The 22,141-nt window shown below is 30.8% G+C and overlaps 1 protein-coding gene across 1 annotated transcript in view; it reads left to right on the top strand.

The window, feature by feature from the left end:
* The first annotated feature begins 9,837 nt into the window (after positions 1 to 9,837).
* LOC145315102 (uncharacterized) overlaps positions 9,838 to 22,141 on the top strand; it is a 134,598-nt gene continuing 122,294 nt past the window's right edge. Inside the window, exon 1 of the mRNA XM_080155148.1 lies at positions 9,838 to 10,176. Coding sequence (XP_080011274.1) covers positions 10,005 to 10,176 — 172 coding nt within the window. The 5' untranslated portion in view covers positions 9,838 to 10,004. The remainder of the gene's footprint in view (positions 10,177 to 22,141) is intronic.

Genomic DNA, 22,141 nt, shown 5'->3' with positions numbered 1-22,141 from the left:
CATACCCTAGAGCATTATTTAACATTTCTAATTTTAATCACGCAACCTTATTATATCCTTTAACAGTAGTACGATGGTTGATTGTCTATCTTGTCAGTATGGTGAACGTTTAAATCTCGCTGAACGCTAAACCGTTTTGGTTATTCTTTCAAATGAAGCTTCCTTTAGGTCCCCAAAAGAACTATAAATTTTATTTAGAGGGGAGGGGGGGGACCATAGACCTTCACCCTATTAAATTTATTATACGATCCTTATTGCAATCTGCATACCACCTTGCTAAACAATTTTGAGTCTGAGGAGATTCCTGAGAAATTAGTCATAAAAGTGAATTTTCATACGCGAATTAGAATGTGTTTAGGTCAATTTCAGATAACGTCCATATTAGTAGTACGGACAAAAAAGTCGAAAAGTTGTTATTTGAGCATATGTGCTTGTGTGTGTGTGTCTGTCTGCACTAATCTACCTGTTACCTGCGTTCAGGGGCTAATACAATCTTTTTCCCCTAAAAAAATAATATTCTGTTTTGAAAATGAAAATTTTAAGCAGTTTTTTAACAATTTATGTTTTAAATTAGCATTTAACCCTGTTTTTAGCCGACCAAAGAATTTATTTCACCCCCTCCCCCCCCTCTGCAGGAAACCACCCCTTTTCTAAGGACCTGTGCCCTGTAACTCCCTTCATCCCTTTACTCCTCCCCCTAATTTAGGGGACGGTGGTTGATTAAAGTTTAGTTCGTGTTACGAAGTGATTGTGAGCGAAGCTGCCTTCAAATGATGAATTTAAGTGACTTTAAATACGTTTTATTTATAGTTTTAGTGATAATTTATGCATTATAAAACATAAATGATATGTTTTTATAACCAATAAGTGAATAAAAAGTAGGAAATAAACGCTGTATGTGAAAGTTAAAGTTAATGACACTAGAAAGGGCCAAATGGGCAACTTTTTTTGTAAGGTGTATATTTTGTATATGAATCATATGTTTTTGGGGCATACAGCGTAGCTACTCTATATAGGATTTGGCCGTAAATCTTTGATTTTTAAAGGAGCGTTGCTTCTCTATATTATACTTAATCAAACATTATTATGTAATACTAATAGTTTTTTTCATCCTATAATGTAAAGTGTTTTTGTTGTCTGAAGCTGAAAGATATTGAAAAAATACTTTTGAAGTAAATATTTAAAGAAAATAGGTTTTTGTCCGTTAATATCTCTTGAACTAATAAAATACTTGACTAGGCCCGTGGATGTTAATTTTTAAATTTTTTTTTGATTTATTGGATTAATTTTCTTTACTCCCTCAGATGCTAGGGGTGCAGCTGCTCTTTTATTTCTTTTATCACTTTTATGGCAAATAAAAAGATTGTTTTTATGTTTATATGGTACATATGATAAAGGCGAAATTTTTTTAATAATCTAAAATAGGTATCACTTTATTTTAGTTACCTAAATGATATTTTTGCCCCTTTTCATGTTTTCATTCTTGTCAATATTAGAGAGAATTTGGGCCTTTGAGCATAACATTTTTACAAAAGTTTAGGACAAATGCATTTCTTCAGAAATTCAAGTTTTTAAAAATTACGTCAGGGATTTATCATACCTAAAAAATATTTTTTTCAAGATTTTTATAAACTTTACGTGGCTTTTATTTTGCATCATAACTGTGTTTTAAATTTAAATGTTATTTTTTTGTTATATTTTACTCAGAGCGAAAAGAGTGATTTTGCAAAAATAATTTGCATGGATATTTTGCAGACAAGATATGTTGGGGAGATATGCATATACCAAAACAAGTGAAGGGTAGATAAAACATAGAAAATTGTAGAATGTTGGACCAAATACCTTGTTTTGAAGATAGTGGCTTTGCCCCTAGTAGCCAGAGGCTCTGTATATAAACATTGAAACAAACCTAATACTATCATTAGACTTAAATTCTAAAATAAAATACTAAATAGCTTTAAACCTTCTCCATACGTATTTGAAGCTTTCTTAAAAAACAGAACTCGTTCGGTTTAGTAGTTATTTAAATCTTAAGCTTCAGACAAAAAGTCGTACTTTATATAATGGTATTAATGTATTTTATTTAAAGGTTTACTCTATAGGGTCAAGCGGGGCATTAACCGGTAAGGGGCATTACCGGTAATTTTTGTGAGATAAATTTTAAGGGTACTTTTGGGGTCTCAAAGTCGGACGAAAAATTTTTTTTTCAAAAATTTTTTCACCTATGTGTATAAAGATCGACCTACACAAAAATTGGTAAGACCTAGAACTGATCCGTTAAAACCTTTTGAACTAGATTGCCCGCTCTTTCCAAATCCGTTGAGAGCTTAAATGTAGAGTTAATATTTTTTCAAAAATGACCAAAGTTCGCGCGGGGTATTTTTCGGTAACGTCGAAAAAAAAATTCAAATTCGATTTTTAAGATTAATTTTCAGGTTTTCTTTGGTAAAATCTAAAATTCAATATGGGCTTTTTAAGAATTAGGCCAAAAAGTGAATAGAACAGATTTTTTTATATAAAAAAATTTAAATTTTATTTTGAAAGAAAATTTTTGTGAAAAAAAAATCGAAATTTCTCGTCTTTAAAAAAAATGATTTTTGACATAGAAGGAATAGTCCGATCTTAATGAAAATTTTTGTGGATAATCCCTATAACCTATACTAATTATGATTATTTATGTTTGACTGGCCGTTTGGCCGTTTTTCATCGATTTTTTTTAGGTTGAAAAGACGTTACCCACAATGCCCCACCATGGGGCATTTATCGGTAATTTCTTTGAGTCCAGTTATGACAAACTTCTAAAAGTCCTAGGATAACGTCCTATTAGGACCTGATAGTCCTTTCCGTAAGCTTTCTAATGGTCTTTTAAAAATATTAATATTTACCCCATTTTTTTTTCAAAAAACCGAAAAAATTACCGGTAATGCCCCGCCTCACCCTACATATTAACGATAAAAATAAGATGCCCATAAAGCTTAATTTTCGGGGAGGGGGTTAGAAAATAGCCCAAAATCTTTCTTAGACCTAGGTTAAGCTACCTTAAAATTGATATTGTTTTGAAATTCTAGCTATCTGAACTTTCATCTTTAATATTCTATGGCAGATGTGCATAAGAAAATTAAATGATAATTTAATCAGTACTTCATTTACATTTGTTAAGGGATAAATATTATTTAATCAAGGATGATTGCTTCCTATATGAGGAGAATTTAACCTTTATTGTATTATTACTAAGACCAATAATAAATAGTACCTAGGTTTGTTAGTAATACATTCTCCAGTTGGATTTGAAACCGATTGATATCCGCTGCACTAGAATCGGTTCCAGCCATTCTAAAGTATCGTATTGCAGAAAATTATACCTACATGAATTTCAAAATAAAAATCATTAGATTTATACTAGTTTTGTTAACCCAGGACTTTGGTTCCTAGAGGCTAACACACTTGGGTTTATTATTTAGATTTTTCATTTTCATATCCGCAGAAAGGTGTTTCTAATAAGATGCGATAAATAACTATTCCTTGTCATAGATTTTTTCTTAAATTGTACATAAAGATTTCTATCTTTTCATACAGGACTTTACAAGTACTCACTTTTTGACCTAGCCATGCATGTAAACTTTTTTAGTAGCGAAGCTACTCTATAATTCACTTTGTCCGTCCGCCAGTCCGTCAGTCAGTCCGTAGCGCTATGGGGGAAATGGGATTTACTCAGCTCCTATAAAAGATAGAATGCTGAAATTTTTTGACAACATTCCCATCATTAAGGAGCACATATTGACTATAAAACATCATTGGCGTTCGGACCGATTTTTAGCAGGTTTTAGGCTATTTTTAAATTTTTCACATTTTTCTCCATATCTTCAATGTTTATGGTCCGATTTTCAAAAAATTTTTTTAGTTACAGATATCAAAATTAAATTTCCCGTCGTTTAAAGGAACAACCATGAAGGCCAGACTGCCTTTTCAGCAGGTTTCAGGCTATTTTTATATTTTTCACATTTTTCTCCATATCTTCAGTGTTTATGGTCCGATTTTCAAAAATTTTTCAGTTATAGATATCAAAATTAAATTTCCCGTCTTTTAAAGAAAACAACCATGACGACCAGACTGCCTTTTTAGCAGGTTTTAGGCTTTTTTTTATATATTTAACATTTTTCTCCATATCTTCAGTGTTTATAGTCCGATTTTCAAAATTTTTCAGTTATAGATATCAAAATTAAATTTCCAGTCTTTTAAACAAAATAACCATGACGGCCAGACTGCCTTTTTAGCAGGTTTTAGGCTATTTTTATATATTTAACACTTTTTTCCATATCTTCAGTGTATATGGTCCGATTTTCCAAATTTTTTAAGTTAAGGATTTAAAAATTAAATTTTTAGTCGTTTTAATAAAACAACCATGACGGCCAGACTGCCTTTTATCAGGTTTTTGGCTATTTTTATATGTTTTACATATTTCCCCATATCTTTGTTTATTTTGATGCAATTTTCAAACTTTTATATCTGTATCAAAATAATTTTTCCCATTGTTATGAGCATCTTTAATATAATTTACTTTGACCATCGTCATCATGCAAAATAAAACAAGGTTTCATGTTTATTTTATCCAAAAAATCTATTCTTGATTTTAGTAAAAACCTTTTAAATCTACCTGTACGTATTCCCATCGACGATTTTTTGTGCTTCGCTACTTATGGATGTTGTCATCCTTGTTAAATGAAACTTTTGTACAATTATAGTCTGTTCATTCAGACAATATTTGAACTACTTATCACCCATATTTACAAGTATGTGTTGGGTTCGTTTTAGAGATCTTATTGGACAGTGACACAGACACACATTCACACACCCAACTTCATGTAAACAGCCCAAAACCATATCTTTATATCGTCACCTGTACTTGACGTGAATACTCCTTAGGCGATTCAAGTTTGATTAAGTTATTAGGTAGATCAACCAGGATATACCTCAACTCATTACTTGCAGATTTTTAGAAGTGCAGCTACGCTATAACTAGTGTAACACGTAGCGCATCGATAGACGTCGCGTGTCCAGGAGGGTATGCTTTCAAATATCTGCTCAAATCGTGTCAGAGCTACTGATGCTGCAATGTCAGATGCAGAACATTATTAGCAAGAGAAAAGTATTATTCTTTAAAACTATGGTATCTAGTATATCTTTCCATTCAGGGACGTCCAAGGGGGGGGGGTAATGGGGTGATTCCCCCCCTCCCCCCAATTTTTAATTTTCAAATTTTTACCCCCTCCTCAAACCAAAAAGCTTGGACGTCCTTGTTCCCATTACAATTTAACTCTACAGTCTCCTCCACTACGTTTTCTTGCTGCTTTACAGTCTACGCTGTTTCTTTATGCAGAGTTAAAGTCTCTAGCAATCTGCATAATAGAAAGCTTTATGTTTTCAGTTTTGAATTTTATTAGCTTGTTACAATTTTTTTCTGGAAAATGTTAGTACCGAGCTGTCTCTTATGCAACAACGGCTGTGCCCCTAGCATCTAAGGTTTCTGTCTTCAAGGGGGCAGAAAAATAGCCTTAAACAACCCCAAGGAATAAAAAAACAGCTTAAAATCATTTTCAGCACCTGTTAGAAAACTATCTTCATTTCCCTATATACAATTTTGTTGAAAGTTAAACTTGCAGCTGGCAAAAATAACGATACTCCCACTACACCAACTTTACTCTATCCCCTCCACTCCTACTGGATGAATGAAATGACTAATAAATGGGTTCCATATTAGCAACCTAAATTGACGACAGTTTTTCCCCAGTCATTATTTCCACGTATAGGTGAATCGCTGCGCACTACATAGTCACAAGCTCAATGACCTAAAGACCATTTGTAATGTAGCTTCGCTCCTACGAAATCAAATTAATAGTGACAGAAAGTCCGTCCTTACGTCATTTTAAATTTTAACTTTTTTTGGAGGGTGCGTCATTTTGATATTCGTTTTATTCTTGGAACTAAGTGACAATCCCTTATCAGGGCAAAATATGTTTTATACATGTTAAGGTAAATTTAATTTATAAAAAGAGTTTTATTGGCAATAGAGTTAAACAAATACATTAAGGCAGCATTTCGGAGCCGAATAATTTTGATGCGGCTCAAGTTCTGCGGAGCCGTATCTGGAAATACGGCTCCGGCTCCTACCTTAAAATTAATATATCAATTTTTGTTCATTATTGAATTTGATAAAATAAAATAAATAATTTAAAATATTTTGCTTTTATTAGATGAAAGCTATATAAAAGAAGAAGGATGTGTGTCTATTTGTTAAGTAACAATAGTTTTTTCCAGTTTATTATATAGAAATATACCGTTGCTAAATTACAGGTATAATTCTTTTAAAAAATCATTTTAGCTAATCTGGAGTCGGAGCCGTTTTTAACGAAAAATACGGCTCTGGCTCCGGCTCCATCAAAAATGTTGCTGCTCCCGGCTCCGAAACGCTGCATTCAGGTTATTGAAACAATCCGATAGTATAAAGTAGTAGGTTCTGGCATGGTTTTAGGCTATTTTTTACCTTCCACCATTTCTTCAAATACAAAGCCGCTTGTTGTTTAAGACTTTGATCCCAAAATTTAAGCGTGTTATTTACCCTTGCTTCGTAAATATCCAATAAAAATTAGTAAAGAAAACAATAGGTAGTATAAATCATGTTGAATATTATTTTTTAAAAATACATTAAATAGGGAAACGTTAACTTTTGAAGAAGGGGATTTTTCATTCAAAACAAACTTTTTTACCTTTTAAGAAAAACACTAGGTATTTAGAATATTTTACTTTTTCTATAGATTAAGAAGATTAAACTAAAAATGCCATTATAATTTCATAAATGGCTAAACTAAAATTCTCAGGGAATCTTGTTATAAGTTTTTCAGCTTCCTCTACATTTAAAGCCTCTAGAGTCTTAAGAAATTACCAATAAACATAAAAAGTTTTAATTCACACTGTTTCAAAAAATTCCCACAAATGATCTGAAAATGTTGATTTTTGATACATCTTATATTGAAATCATGCTGGTATCAATTTACTTTTGCCAGCTGAGTTGAAATTTTTTCTTCGCATCAAACTATTGATAAGTTTTCTGAAAACTAAATCTATGTATAAATATACGTGGATATATTGTCATCCAGTAAGACGGGAGAGGATGGGGCAAAGGGGGTGGATCGTTTTTTTAGCCATCTGCGAGCATCACTTTATCAGAGTACTTGGAAATCTGGTGCAAAATCCAAGTAATAACCTAACATTTAATATATTAGACCTGCACAGGAACCGGTTTTGATGTCCTACAGAAACCTGACAGAAACTTTTAAATGTAATAAAATATTATTTCCACGAACGAGAGCAAGTGATTCTAGGCACCTTCCAGCATTGATCCATAGTATTTTTTAGTGAATGTTCTAGGTTTATGTGAAATATTTGGTTTATCAACTAAAAAGTTGGGGTTTAGTTTTATCATGGTTTTATATGGAATGTTTAGATGCAATACCATCGAATAATTTGTTGAGTTCAAAGGACAAAATAAAATAACACGTCAGAAAAGCATCAAATGCTGTAATTTGCAAAAGAATTTTAATTAAACTGTTTACAATATTACAAGTTGCCAACCCTATTACTAAATATATATTTTTAATCAAAATAATATACTTTTGTGCCAAAGCTTTTTAAAACAGTTTGAACTCATCCAAACATTTGATGATATTGCACCAAAAGATGCTTTACTTTTCAAAGTTTTTTCATATAAAACCATGGTGAAACCTAACTTTTTAGTCGATAAACCAAATATTAAACATAAACCTAGTATATTCACTAAAAAAAATACCATGGGTCAATGCTGGAGGGTGCTTAGAATAACTTGCTCTCGTTCGTGGATAGTTCCCTTTGAAGCGGTTGGGCCCTAGCACCTAAGTTCGGTTAATATTCTCTAAAATAGAGAATTCGATCAGTTTAGTTATTTAAATCTTTAGCTACATACAGAAAACCTACATATAATATGTATTAATTTGTAAAACTGCAAATGATAAATATGAGATATTTTTGTCTCTTTAAAGATTCCCTTTAAACACCTCCCCCTTTTTACATAAAGATGCTAATTCCCCCCAAACCCCAAGAGGATATAAGCAGTAAAAAAAACCCGCAGGGGGCACAATTTTCTAACACTTCTTTCTTATTTAGTCTTTTAAAATGATTCAAAATGCATTGACATATATATGTATATTTTTTTTAACTTTTATTTTATACATCTTAATTGGAAATGATGATCTATTTTTATAGAGAAACATATGTATTCCACCAATAAATAGTTACAAAATTAAATGTGTTTATAGATATAATAATATTTTCTATAATAGGATTATTCGCAATTTAAACAATTTTAAGTTATTATCTTGTATTAAATCGTTAAGATTTAAGAAAATGTGTCTTTTTCTATGGCTTGTAAAAAATAATGTTTAGAAAGAGTAAACCCTCTGAAATTTGGCAAGATACAATGAGAAATAAATTTCTTTCTTAAACCATTCACCAAAACAGGAGTAAAGGAATAGAATTTTAAAATTAGTACACGATTTTATGGTCCTACAGACAATTAACCCTTTATTATATTACATTGTGCACGGTAAGGAGTTATGGAAAAATATCAACCCCTATCCTTGCTATAAAATGTAGGGACTTAAATTAACAGTTGTAGAACCTTATTTAACTTATTTAATTTTGAAAGTTTTGAATCGAAACCAGTACATTTTGTAACTGGCACATATGCTGTTTGAAAAAATGTTATTTCGATCTCCTTTGACTTTCCCTTTAGCTCTCCAAATCACTTAGAATTTTCAGTACTTTGTTGAAATTGATAAAAATTTAAAAATTTAAATCCATCTTTGTGTTTGTAACACAAAAGCAAGAAAGTAAGTTAAAAGGCTTACAAGCCAATAAAAAAAAATTATGCAGGCTTGTCCCTTCTTTGAAGAACAGTTCTTTTGGTTGCGTGGCTTTTATTTAACTTACTTTGAATTATGTTTTGAATTCAATTTAACAATATAAAGTCTTAAAGAAGCATTTTATTCCACATGTTTTTTTTGTGTTTAAAAATATCACCAAAAAAATGTTTAGACCAATAAGAATCATGCCTGAAAAGCAGAAGTTTTTGAGATCTTTGTAGACAAGCATTTTTTTCTGTTTTTTTTGTAGACTATTTGGATGTATTATACTTGTTTCGTTACAAAAAAAGTTTTGCCATAAAAAGTTGTAAAAAGATATGGAATTTTATTATAGCGGTGATATGAATTTAATAAGATAATATATGGTCAAAATGGACCATTTATATCTTTATATTCGCTAAGCTGTAGTGATCACAAAGACATAATAAAAAAGACAGATATATTTAATTCAGGGAATTTTGATTCATAATTGTTCAAGCCTCTAGGGGCACTTAAAATGGGATATTTAATTCAGGGATATTTTGATTCATTAAAGTGGTAGGTGGAAAAGTTTTTTCATTGGACCTTTAAGAAGCTTCAATGTAGAGGAGAACCATATCGGTTCAGCAGTTAGCAAGATCCTTTGCTAAAGACAAAAAAAGCTTCCCATTTTATATAATAGGATCCTGTCTTCTTTTTTTTTCCATCCTAGATTTGTGAAGTCCAATCCTGTTGCTTTATTCCTGTACTAGATTGGCTGATAAAATTCAAATAGACCTTTAATTGGATTAAACGATTGAAACGATTTTAATAGTGCAGTTACTCTTTAGTTATTTTAAATGTAGGTATTATGTTTATGTTTTAGAGGCATATATTTAACAAACATTTTCTTTATTTCAGACAAAATGAGATGTAAAATTTTGCTTTTGAGTAATTTAAAAATGACCTAGTTATAATAAGTCATTTATAAAGTGTTTTAGATACCAACCTACCCGTAGTTATTTACTTAGTTTTATAGTGATATAAAAGTGTTAAATATATTTTCTAAATAAAGGCGCCAAAAAATTCAAAATGGCTGCAACCATTTCACCAGTGACAAAGTTATCAGCTGTTGTGCTCATTTTGGCGGCAATTTTCGCGCCAATTTGCGGTCATGTGGCACTGACATATCCTCCGGCTAGGCAGTACAGCCTGGATTTCTTGGATAACCAGCGGACACAGGCACCCTGTGGGATGCCAAAAGGTAAGGTTTAGACTTTTTAGAAGGGTAGGAATTACAAAAGTGGTAAGCATTAGGAATCTAAAGGGTTCCAGGATAAACGTAGGAGTGTTAAAAGGGGTAGTTTCACGAAATGCATTTGAACTTAATTTAGTGAACCGCATATTTTTTGCTAGTTAATGGGTTAAACTATATTTATATGGCATATATTTAAAAGAATTTCAATTTTCTACCACGTAGTTTTGAAAATATCAAGACTACGTGGTAGAAAATTGAAATTCTTTCAAATATATGCCATATAAATATAGTTTAACCCATTAACTAGCAAAAAATAAGCGGTTCACTAAATTAAGTTCAAATGCCTTTCGTGAAACTACCCCTTTTAATTTAATTAAGTATTTCTAAACAGATTAGGTTAGGTTAAGATATGAATGTACAAATAAGCTCCCCGCAGGGGTTAGGCATTGAAAAACCTAAAAGATTGTTTAAAATAGGTCAGGTTAGGTTAAGTGTCCATACCTGCGTTTGTCCTAGGACCATCTTAGGTGATAAGACAATGACCGATAAATTGATGTTATGTACATCCCCAATGATGATACAAAAATTACCACTTCTGTAGATTATAATAAGTGGTTGAAACCCTTTCACACTTAACTTTATAAACCAACTAATCAAAAGTCACTCAAGTCCCAATAGAATGTAAAGTCAACGAATAAGAATACGGTATTTCAAGCTTAGGGGACTAGAGTAATAAACAGCCAATTGTCCCCTCTCTCTCTGGGTTAGCTTACTGTTAAAAGATATAATGATATAATGATTGATATTTTAAGAATCACGTCATTAAAATGGCCATACTCTTATCAAATAGAGGAAAATTTCAAATATTTACAAAGCCCTACGATAGTTTTTATTTATTTATTATTTGAAGGTTATTTGTGTGTATAAAGTGGTAATATAATAGCTTTTGCTTTACTTTTTAAATGTCATGTTAGAGTTTAGTAAAGGAAAATAGATGCACAGTAATATGTTTTCTAAAAACTTTTTAAAAACTTTTTTTATTAAACATACCTTGCACAGGGTTCTGCAAGGCGCACCTGAAAATTTTAAGACAACCATTAAACCTAAATCGAGGGGTTGTTTGCTTTAGAATGTTGTATTACTGCATGTAATGGAGGTGGATACTAGGGTGGGTCGATTTTGTAATTTCACATTTGTAGACATTGGCAAGGGTTACTGGGCCAATATAAAACCCTGTGAAACTTGAAAGATGTTTTTTAATCCAAAAACAATGGGCGCGCGGGGGGTATAAAATGTGCCCGCCCCCTTATAAAACCAAAAATTGAAATTCCCACGAAATTCTCATAAGGGTATGTTTTTTAAGCTGACACCCTTCATCATAGTTGTAACTGGTGGGCAGGGGGTGTTGACCGTTGTGAAAATAAGTATAGGGGGTTTATCATCCCCCCTAATTTATTCCAGGAGGATGGACGATTCTGCACGCTTCTACAAATATTTCTAATTTCATACCTATATGCCTTCTTGCCTTGAAAATGATAAAAACACGAACATACATGTATGTTACTGTATGTAGGTCTATAATTAAGTCTAGCCCTTCATGTCTATGAGTATATTAAGGTATATTTTATGTTCCTACAGTGTTACACAAAACGACTCCGAATAAAGCCTGCTTAGATGTATCTACAAATATGGGAAAATTAAATAGAGTTATTATTAATGTTTTTTTGCTATTTTGTCCTGTAATACTTATAAAGTAGTAATACTTTTTGTCTGTAGCTAAGATACCGATAATTACAGAATTGATTGGGATGTCTACCTTGGGGAATTATCTCATAGGTCTTGGAATGGTTTTAGGCTATTTTCCTGTTTTTTTCCCCAACCCTTTTGAATACAAAGCACCTATTTCCTCTGGGCGAAACCGCAAGTATTAATATAATGATGATGTCGAAAAAGATGCTATCAAAAACTTGAAGTATTTTTAGCTGCTTTGTTGCCACACCAGCATATCTTGCTAATAATAAGCCTTGTAATAATGATTGTCTTGTCTCAACCTTCTACCATAAAAAAGCTTAGAAAAAATTGTCTGTATTACAATTTTAATTATTAGGTATTTAAATAACAATTGATGGTCAGTTAAATAAATTTTTTTATTTTATTTTCCACTTTTAGTCTTTTGTAAGAGGTGTATTGATTCAACTTTTCTCTCATTTTGATAATTATAATCTGTAAGTATTTTTATGTATATTCATTGTATGATTTGAAGAGCAAATATAAAGATTAGATAATAAATGTATAGTATAGAGGAAAAATCCAGACAGCTACCTGCTCCAAATGGGGGAGACCCTTTGATTTTCGTCTGCTAGCAACTTGCTTTCTGTTATTTTGTAGGGACTCTGTTGTGTTTATATTTTGACGCTATTAGCTATTATTTTCCCCGAGATGGAAAAAATGCAAAATATGTTATCAGAGGTACTCTTTATTTTAGAACTTATTTAAACCTCTTTGGAACTAAATTCTTCTAAATAAATAGCTATTTTCTTTCAATTGGTTATATAAATAAACAACTATGTATGAATAGTAGCTTAATTAATATGAAAAACAGATCTTAAAGCTGCTCCCATTCAGAAATAAAGGTTTGAGCATTCAACAATTTATTTTTTGTTTTTAACATATAAACAATATCTCATCCTTTTAAGGTTAGAACACAATAGTATTTTTACTATTCTACTTGTTTAAAATCTTAGAGAGACTATGTCTCTTCTTATGTGTAATGCAAAAAAAGATTAAATATAAGCGTGCAGGGAGTTTTAAAATTTTTGGATTCGCTTCGCGCACTTCATTTGCAAGACCCTGTACTAACCTCTCCACTGAATCTTATTATTTTTTTAAAAGATTCCTTATGCTTTCTATTTCTGCCCCCTTTCTTTAACAATTAAGATTATTTTACTATATCTCTTTGTTATTTTTTTTGCAAATGCACTAAGAGTCGAAAAAGGATAAAACTGTTATAAAAGTTACTGCCAAATGAATATGTACAATATATTGTGGAGAAAAGGGGTATGTTGTTTATATGATAAGATCACGAAATCCTACATTTTTGTTCTTTTCAAAGTATCTAAAACTCGGTCGAATAGGAAAGGATTGTAAACATTCACTTATACAAATTTAACCCCTGAATTCTTACATCACAATTGCTACATTAAAAAGTTTCTAACTTTAGTACCTAATTGATATTTTTAATGTTTTTTGTCATAAAAAAATAAACTAGACCATAGTGCAACCTTTCTTTTCTGAGAGATTTGTAGCAAAATTTCTCAACTCTTTGTCTACTCAAAGAGGACTATCCACGAACGAGAGCACAAGATTCTAAGAACCTTCCAGCAATGATCTTAGGTATTTTCTTTTAGAATATAATTGGTCACCATATATCATTAATGTATTGACGAGAAAATTTATGTTTCACCATATTTTTTTTAGGTATTTTAATTGATTTTGAAAACTTTTATGAAGCTAATTCTTTCAATAAAATGGATATTTGATGATACATATGCGAATACTCGTGTTATATAGATTGTAAATTAATCCATACTAGCATTAATTTAAACATACATGATATATAGTAAATGTGCTTTTAACTTTTTAAAATTTTTATCATTTGACAACATGGACAATTAAAGACACCCCGAACTCAACAAAATGTTTGATAGAATTTTGACTAAAAAACATGAACATTTTTTACTTTTCTTCAACTTGAAGTGGTGAAACATAAATTTTCTCGTCAATATATTAATTATTAGTGGTGACCTATTATATTCTGAAAGAAAATACTTAGGATCAATGCTGGAAGGTACTTAGAATCATGTGCTCTTGTTCGTGGATAGTCCTCTTTAGGTAGGGATAGAGGTGGTTTTGCACATGGACAAAAACTATTTTCCCCTGGGTCAAAATAACAGTTACTCAGTTTTAAATGATAGATTGTTTTCTTTATTGATTGGTCGACTCTCAACTTATCATTTTATTTTTTAATAAAAATTAATTTATTCTGGAAAGAATAATGTTTTATAATATGTTGTTTAAATAAGGCTAGAACATGCGGCTCTCTTTAAAACATTTCTTGAAATTCTTTGATAGTATAACTATAAAGTCTTAGTCAACACAAAAATATTTTCAGAAAAAAATTTGCTAAATCGCATTTCATTTTATAATTATTATTTTGTTCTTCAATATTTTACAAGAATTAAAAGTTTCCCTCAAAATTTTTCTCAAAGTAATTACCATTCAATAAAAAATGAATAGTTGTTGATAGAATAATAACCACTTGTGGCTTCGCCCCTATTCTCTATCCCAATCACTTATCATAAAAAAATAGGGTTGGGTTATTTTTTAAGGGTGAAAGTAACCATCCTGAAAAAATGTAAATTAATATCCCAGTATCAAGTACCTTTACTGATTAGGAGATCCATATATAATTCCATCTAGCGGTTAGTGAGATCATTCGATAAAATCAGAATATAAAAGTATCGAATGAGTCGAAGCAAGTCAAGTAAATTTGTTGAAATCTGCTTGATACAGGATAATGTTTATGGACATACTTACATTTTTAGGACTTGATTATAGAGTTGCTTCGTTTATACTATTGTTCTTTGTTGTCCCAGGAATCAATATACAAAAAATCAGATCAAACGGAAAATTAGATCACATAAAAATTTGTTTTTTAAAAAGTAGAAAAATGTTTAAAATGGATGTACGGACATTCTGGTAATTATTATAGAGTTGCTACGCTTTCTAGCTCGTACCTAACTACTACAGGAATCATCATGCAAAGTTTGAAATCGATAAGACAATTCTAACATGCCTAAATTAACGAGAAAAGCTATCTATCTCGGACGGACGTACGGACGGACCGACCCTAATTATAGAAAAGCTTCGCTTTTAAAAAATAAATAAGTTTCATCCCAATTTTTGACACAATGAATCATATAAATGACATATAGAGAAGGGTGGAAAATGGGAGTAGTTTCATTTCTTTTTTGTTTGGGCGATTTTGCATTGTCAAATTAAGTTTTTTTCTTTTTACGTTATTTGCTACGCTCCTAGAATCTAGGGAGTAAATTAAACCAATATTATTAAACTTTGTCTACTAGAACCTTAAAGCATGAAGAATGCATCTTTCAGATATGAATCGACAATATTACCATTTATTTGTTTTATTAACGAGTTATTTAATGTTTTTTATATATTACTAGAAGCTGCGCCCCTAGCATTTAGGAGCTTTGTATTTCAAGAGAGAAATACCCTAAAACTTTTCGAAAGATCTAAAAATTGAAAAGCCTAAATCTTTCCCAGAACCTAAATAAAGCTTCCCTAAAATCGGTTCAGTAGTTTCTGAAATCCTTAGCTTCAGACAAAAGTGCTACTTTATATAATAGGATATGTACCCTCTTCCTTGTTTATTATAATTTAAATATAAGTTAAACAATAGCATGTTCTATTTATCGATATTTAGCAATAGTTTTATTATGTATATTTAGGAACAAGTATAACCAACAAACACGATAAGTATAAATAAATATTACTAATATTAAACAAGGCAGATTTCTAAAAATAGCTGAAACCACGTTTTGAAATTGAAACAGCTGTTTGTTACATATTATTGTTAAATATTTTTTCTTAAAACTTCGCTATTACAAATAATGACATCCTTGTTTCCTAAACATTTCTTGTTTAAGGATAAATGAAACAACAATTCCTTGCGTGTGAAATTTTCATAATATATCACAGATGACCGAATAGCACAACTGACGCACGTACGAATAAGCCAAAATTGTTGAGTAGCATGTGTAACTACTATATTTAATCAAAAGTTGTATCCTCCTCCCCTAACAGAAATTTTTATAGAGAGGTAGATAGGGGGCTAAATCACTTTATGAGGAAATTTTTCCTTCATAAAGGTTGGTTAAAGAGGTTGAACAGCATTTGCGGCAATGCGCTAATGTTTTAGTTTGAATGAACATTATTTCCAAAATTTTTTCGTGGTATTGTTTGGACATAAACGCACACTTTCACTTTCTAAGTCAATTCTGATTTTATGATTACTGATTACTTATCACGGGGTAGGAAACATTTTTATCTCTAAATATTTTGTTAGTCGAATTATTATATTATATTATTAGACGTATTACATACTCTAGTTGTTATCAAGAAGGGAAAAGATATATTTTTAAAAATTATGAACAAATCAAGGCCTATTTTATTCTCTTAATTTTTTATTTTAATCTTAAAATCCCTTTTAAATTTCCAAATATCTATCCATATTCCAAGGTTTCATTCTTATTTGAATCGGTCAAGGATTGTTTACTTTTAAAGACAGAATTAGATAGGTACTTTTTTATTTAAGTGAAGTGGAAGTTGAAGTTAACATTAGATTTTTTATGATATTATGAAAGTATTCCTCCAATGCAATGCAATTAATAAGAAAAAGCGAAAAAGTGCCATACGAAAATTACATTTTCATGATATACTTGCCTAAAGATTTTTCAATTAGACTCATTTAATAATAGTGGGGTAGGGCAATTTTTACTATCTTTGCCAATCATCTATAGAACAAAGTTAAAAGATGTCTGTCCATTCGTCTGTTTGTTTATCCCTTGAAATCTCGCTAACAGCAAATATATTAGGTGGTGCTTTTCAGAGAATATGCCCTCTGTTTCTGTAAACGTTTCAGTCTATTTTCCAATTTTTACAAAACAAACATATTTGTTGCAGGGGGGGGGGGGACGGAACTACCAGCAATTTACGTCATTGAGGCTTGAGGCAAATCCACTAGTTTATTGGATTAAATCTTTTTAATTGTTATTTTATAGTAGGTATTGATAAAAAAAATAAAGAAAACTCAAATTTTTTCAAAGAACTTTACATTAAAACTCACAGACAAACAATATTGTTGTAAAAATGTTAATTTATGCTATTTTGACAGCCGACAAGCCGTGAAAATTTGGCATTCACAGTTTATTATAGACAGTTTATGTTTTAAATATGTTAATAAATAAGAAAGTTAATAGATTAGGATTCAAGCGACCAATATTGATGTATATTTCTTGATTGAAGTTACATTGACGTACTTACGCACAGGATAGCCTTGCTTTTAAGTTAGTATATTAGATCCCTTAAGTAAAAAATTAACTAAGGGAGGGGGCGGTTGAGACACTTTTTGAAACCAAAACTACAGGAATTCAATTTATAAAATAGTTACAGCACTGAAATTTGGAAAGACGGTTGCTTTAAAGAGGTACAGTGTGGAACTGTGAAGAAAAGTTGGTGAAACCGCCGCTACCGCCGTTTCCCGCCAAAAAAACTATTCGGCGATAACGGCGGTTCCGCCGCCGTTTCTTCACAGTTCCACATTGTACCTCTTAAGAGCAACTGTCATACCAAATTTCAGTGCTCTAACTCTTTTTTTGTTGAGTTTCTTTGCCTTTTAGTTTTGGTTTCAAAAAGTGTCACATCCGCCTCCCTCTTTTATTAAGTATAAAAAAAGAAAAAGCACTCAAATTTTAATGTACATGTTTTGACTGACGGACAAAGACAAATTGACGAGTAGCTGCGCTCTTATGCATACAAGGACTCAATCAGGCAGTACATAAGCTAATATCATTGTTTCTTTAAATCAAATTATTAATTTCATTGTTTGCGTGAAATTTCTATTAAAAAGATATTAAATAAAACTGGGATGACAACAAGTATTTCTTATTCGTTGGCTTAAAAACTTTGGGAAATTTTTAAGAAGTCTTGATTAGGCTGAACAAAATTGCAGTGTTCAAATTTATCAAACAATAATTTTCAATGTACAGTTATAATTGTGACATAGTAATTGAGGTTGTACATCAATTCCTCGTCCATTGTCTTATCCCTGATAACAAACATACAGACTAATTGACAGACCTACAAAATATTTCCCTTGAATAATATCATTTCTCGTATTCATTCGAATCCGGTGGATAGGAACCGGTTCTCATCCATACGAAAAAACTATGTCTAGCATCGTATTATATCCAGCTTTCTAAGAATATAAAAATTTACAATCATAAGATTAAAACCAGTTTTTTTAGCCGGGGCCTTCGGCACCTCGGGGCTAAAAAAACTAGTTTTAATCTCATAATTGTACATCTATATCCGCGGAAAGCCGTTTATAATACGATGCGAGAAATAACTATTAATAAGAATTTTCTTATTTTTCTAGGTATGTACTCAAAATTCTCAACATAGTACCTAGTGATTCTTAAATGATAAAATAAAATAAAGAATAGTTTTTAAGAAAATTTTGTCACTACACTTGCTGTTTATGAATGTGTCCATTTATTTTTATTAATGATGCAATATCAATAATAATTATGACCACCAACCACTAACTATATTTTATAGTGGTCATTTTTATGACAACTTAATTTTAAGTGATTTATAAAATATTTCAATAAAGGTAGTAAGACAAGAGAGGTAATGTCTGATTGAGCCAATAGAAGAATCTCATCGGAATCTACATTAAATCTCATTGGTTGAAATTGTGTACACATTTCATTACGAACGCATGTTTTTTTCATTTCATACATAGATAAACGTCAGCTGTAAACAATATCATTTCTTAGTACAAAGCTTTACTGAATCAAACTTACTTGCTTAAAAATTTCGTCATAAACGAGAAAGCTTTAAACAGAGTTGAATTCTTTAAAAAAATTAGGTTCGCTACATGTGGTAAGGCAAAATTATTTTTGTGAAAAATCCTCAAAAATTGCAAAAAAAATTTACAAAAATTAAATAGAATCATAAAATGGTTATTAACATATGATTTTGTTTAATTTTTGTAGATTTTTAATAAGCTTTTGGATGATTTTTCACAAAAATAATTTTGCCTCACCATTAATTAGCGAGTCTTTTTTTTTAAGAATCCACCTCAGCTTGGGTCAAAAGTAAACAATACTATCGTCTGCTATTAATGTTCCTTTTAAGATTTGACGAAAAATCGGGTCAGAAGCGTAATCTAGATATAGTATGTCTATTAATATTTCAAAATGAAACATATTTAGAAAAGCCAAAGTTAGGAACAGCAATGAGGTTATCCATAGCAGGAAGGGAGAGGACATAGGGCTGCTTATTACACAAGTATCCAAAGTTTCATAATGATGTTGTCTTATTCGTTGACTTAACAACTTTGGAGACTTTTATTGAATTTTTATTGGTTTGTTTATTAACTTGAGTGTCAAAACGTTTCAACCACTAATTGCAATCTACAAAAGGGATAATTTTATGTATCGTCATTGGTGATGTACACCAATTAATTTGCCATTGACTGATCCCTTTAGATACTTACATCCAAAGTCTATAAACTATAAATTGCTCTCCAAATTGTTTTCTAAATACTTCCCCTATCATTTCTTTCTATAGATAATCCTGATGATGAAGCATAATAACATAAGGAGGTATATTATGACAATATTTTAAAAGGCATAGAAAGCGAGGAGAAATCACGTTTTAGGACATCTTTAGATTATATATGTATATGGATGTTGTCAAAAAATTTTTACAGTTTACAAACAAAATATTAAATCCAGCTACTAAAGCATTAGGTGGTAGGTAGTATAATTTAATGTTTACCAACTTAAAATGTGAAACAATAAAAAATGTCTTTAAAGTAAGAAAATAAAGGAATTTTGTAAAAAAAAAAAACTAGAAATAAGAATAAACATTTTATAGGGAGAATAAGTGATAAGGCAATGATGAACACTGCTAGTTTGACTAACCAATGAAAATATAAAAGATTTTAAGCCAACGAATTAGAGACTATTATTTTAAAACTGCCTCCCCCCTTGCCTCGATTTTTGATATTTCAAGCTAATTTAAAATACACCCCTATCCCTCTATGGAATAGCAAAATACAGAAACACACACACACACACACACATACACACACACACGCACACTCACACACACACACACACACACACACACACACACACACACACACACACACACACACACACATGATCATGCTCTGATATTAAACCCCATTCAAATATTTTTGGCTGTGTCATTCCAAATGCCTTTTTAAATCTCCGCTCTCTTCATGTTACATTTTAAATAGATAGTTAAACAGATTCAAGGATATTAGAAGTGGGCACTTTTTTCAACAAGTTAGATTTGTTAATGTTTTTGCGTTAAAAGAAGAATGTCTTAATGACGAAGCGTATGAAAAAGGGTGTTTTTAATCTAACTTTAGTGGCTGCGTCACTAGCCCCTTTTAATATAACCCACAAAATCGTAATAGATCTTTTTGACAAACCGAAGCAAATTTTTAGTATAAAGCATTCCTTAAAACAGAATCCACTCTATCAAGAAGTTTTTGAGATCTTAATCGATTCAGACTAACAAAAAGACAAATAGATAGACAAAAATTCAATATATTGTAACTACTGAACAATTAATAATTTTTTTCAAAAATTATTGTTATATTTTATACCTACACAAGAAGCCGAAAAAGAAAGACAACAAAAAACTTATGAAATCAATTAGAAACAGGGCTCTTTTTGGATGCTATTGCCTATAGCAGTTTTGGGTTTAGTATATAGGATTTTTAAGGTTTAAACCTTACATTAATCCTAGCGAAATTCCTATCCATGTTAATATTTGTTGGTTCGTTTTTGCTATGCTAGTTTTGTACTTTGTTGTACTCGTTGAATATACATTTAAAGGTACCTATATTTTATGTTAAATATATCTTTTTCATCATGTTAAAGGAACTTTTACTTATTCAATGCCTCAAGGAAGGTGTGGGCAAGGAGTTTTTTTAACATGTAAAGTGTTCAAATAAATGTTCAGTTTTGGAAATAGCGGATTTTATGCATCAAGGTGAAAAAAGAAATCAAACTATGTATATTTTTTAGCTGTCTATTGTGTTTCTAATATAAAAAAAACATCGGGTTTTATAGGATCTCTAATAGCAGTAGATTTTTTCAAAACTTTTATGCATGCAATTAAAAATTTCTTAAAAATTTAAGGTTTTTGCAGTTTAAATTGTTATCATTTTTGAATAAACTCTATAGGTATATGTTGTGTTTTTATCAAGTGTGTCAGTTTTACCCACATTTCTCTTTATCTTATTACTGCGTAGACAGAGACAATTTCTCTAGGTATAGGTTATCTGTATAATGTGTTTTTATCAAGTGTGGCAGTTTTACCCACATTTCTCTTTATCTTATTACTGCGTAGACAGAGACAATTTCTCTAGGTATAGGTTGTCTGTATAATGTGTTTTTATCAAGTGTGTCAGTTTTACCCACATTTCTCTTTATCTTGTTACTGCGTAGACAGAGACAATTTCTCGTTGATTTATTTATGTAATATTCTACAATACATGACAGTAAAACGAAACATCTTTAAGATTCTTTTAGAACTTCATGATATTGTTTCTAAACTAAAGGGTTAGTTGTCTTTAATGCACAATAAGGCTCTTTAGTTTAAGATCTTAAGAATCAATACTCTGTGTTATGAATCTAGAGATCTGAATGGATAAGACGAGGGACTACAAATTGATGTGCATCCCCAAGGATGATAAACAAAATTATAATTATACTTTAGAAATTTAAAAACTGCCAGTTTGACCAACAAATAAAACTGCACCCAAAGTTTTTAAGCCAACGAATAAAAGCATGTTTATAAAACTTCGGGTACCTGTATATTTTAGTTTCTTAAAAAACATTCTATGATTGAAATGTCCAGTATATATCTCTCTCCCGGATTTTTACCCAGATTTCTTTTTATTTGACCATTTAACTTTCTTTTAAATTGGTATAGGGTCACATTTGATAATATTATCTTGCTAATGTTTGACTCTTTATATGTCTCAAAGGGGTTTTCTAAGGAAATGTTTCTTTGGAAACGTATGCTGGAGTATGGAAGGGAAATTTATTAAAAATTAAAA

The sequence above is a fragment of the Acartia tonsa genome, chromosome 1 (genome assembly GCF_053477335.1).
Source record: "Acartia tonsa isolate MP-2025a chromosome 1, ASM5347733v1, whole genome shotgun sequence".
NCBI classification, from domain to species: domain Eukaryota; kingdom Metazoa; phylum Arthropoda; class Copepoda; order Calanoida; family Acartiidae; genus Acartia; species Acartia tonsa.
The sequence above is the reverse complement of the archived record's forward strand: the minus strand, read 5'-3'. Positions and strand labels throughout refer to the sequence as shown.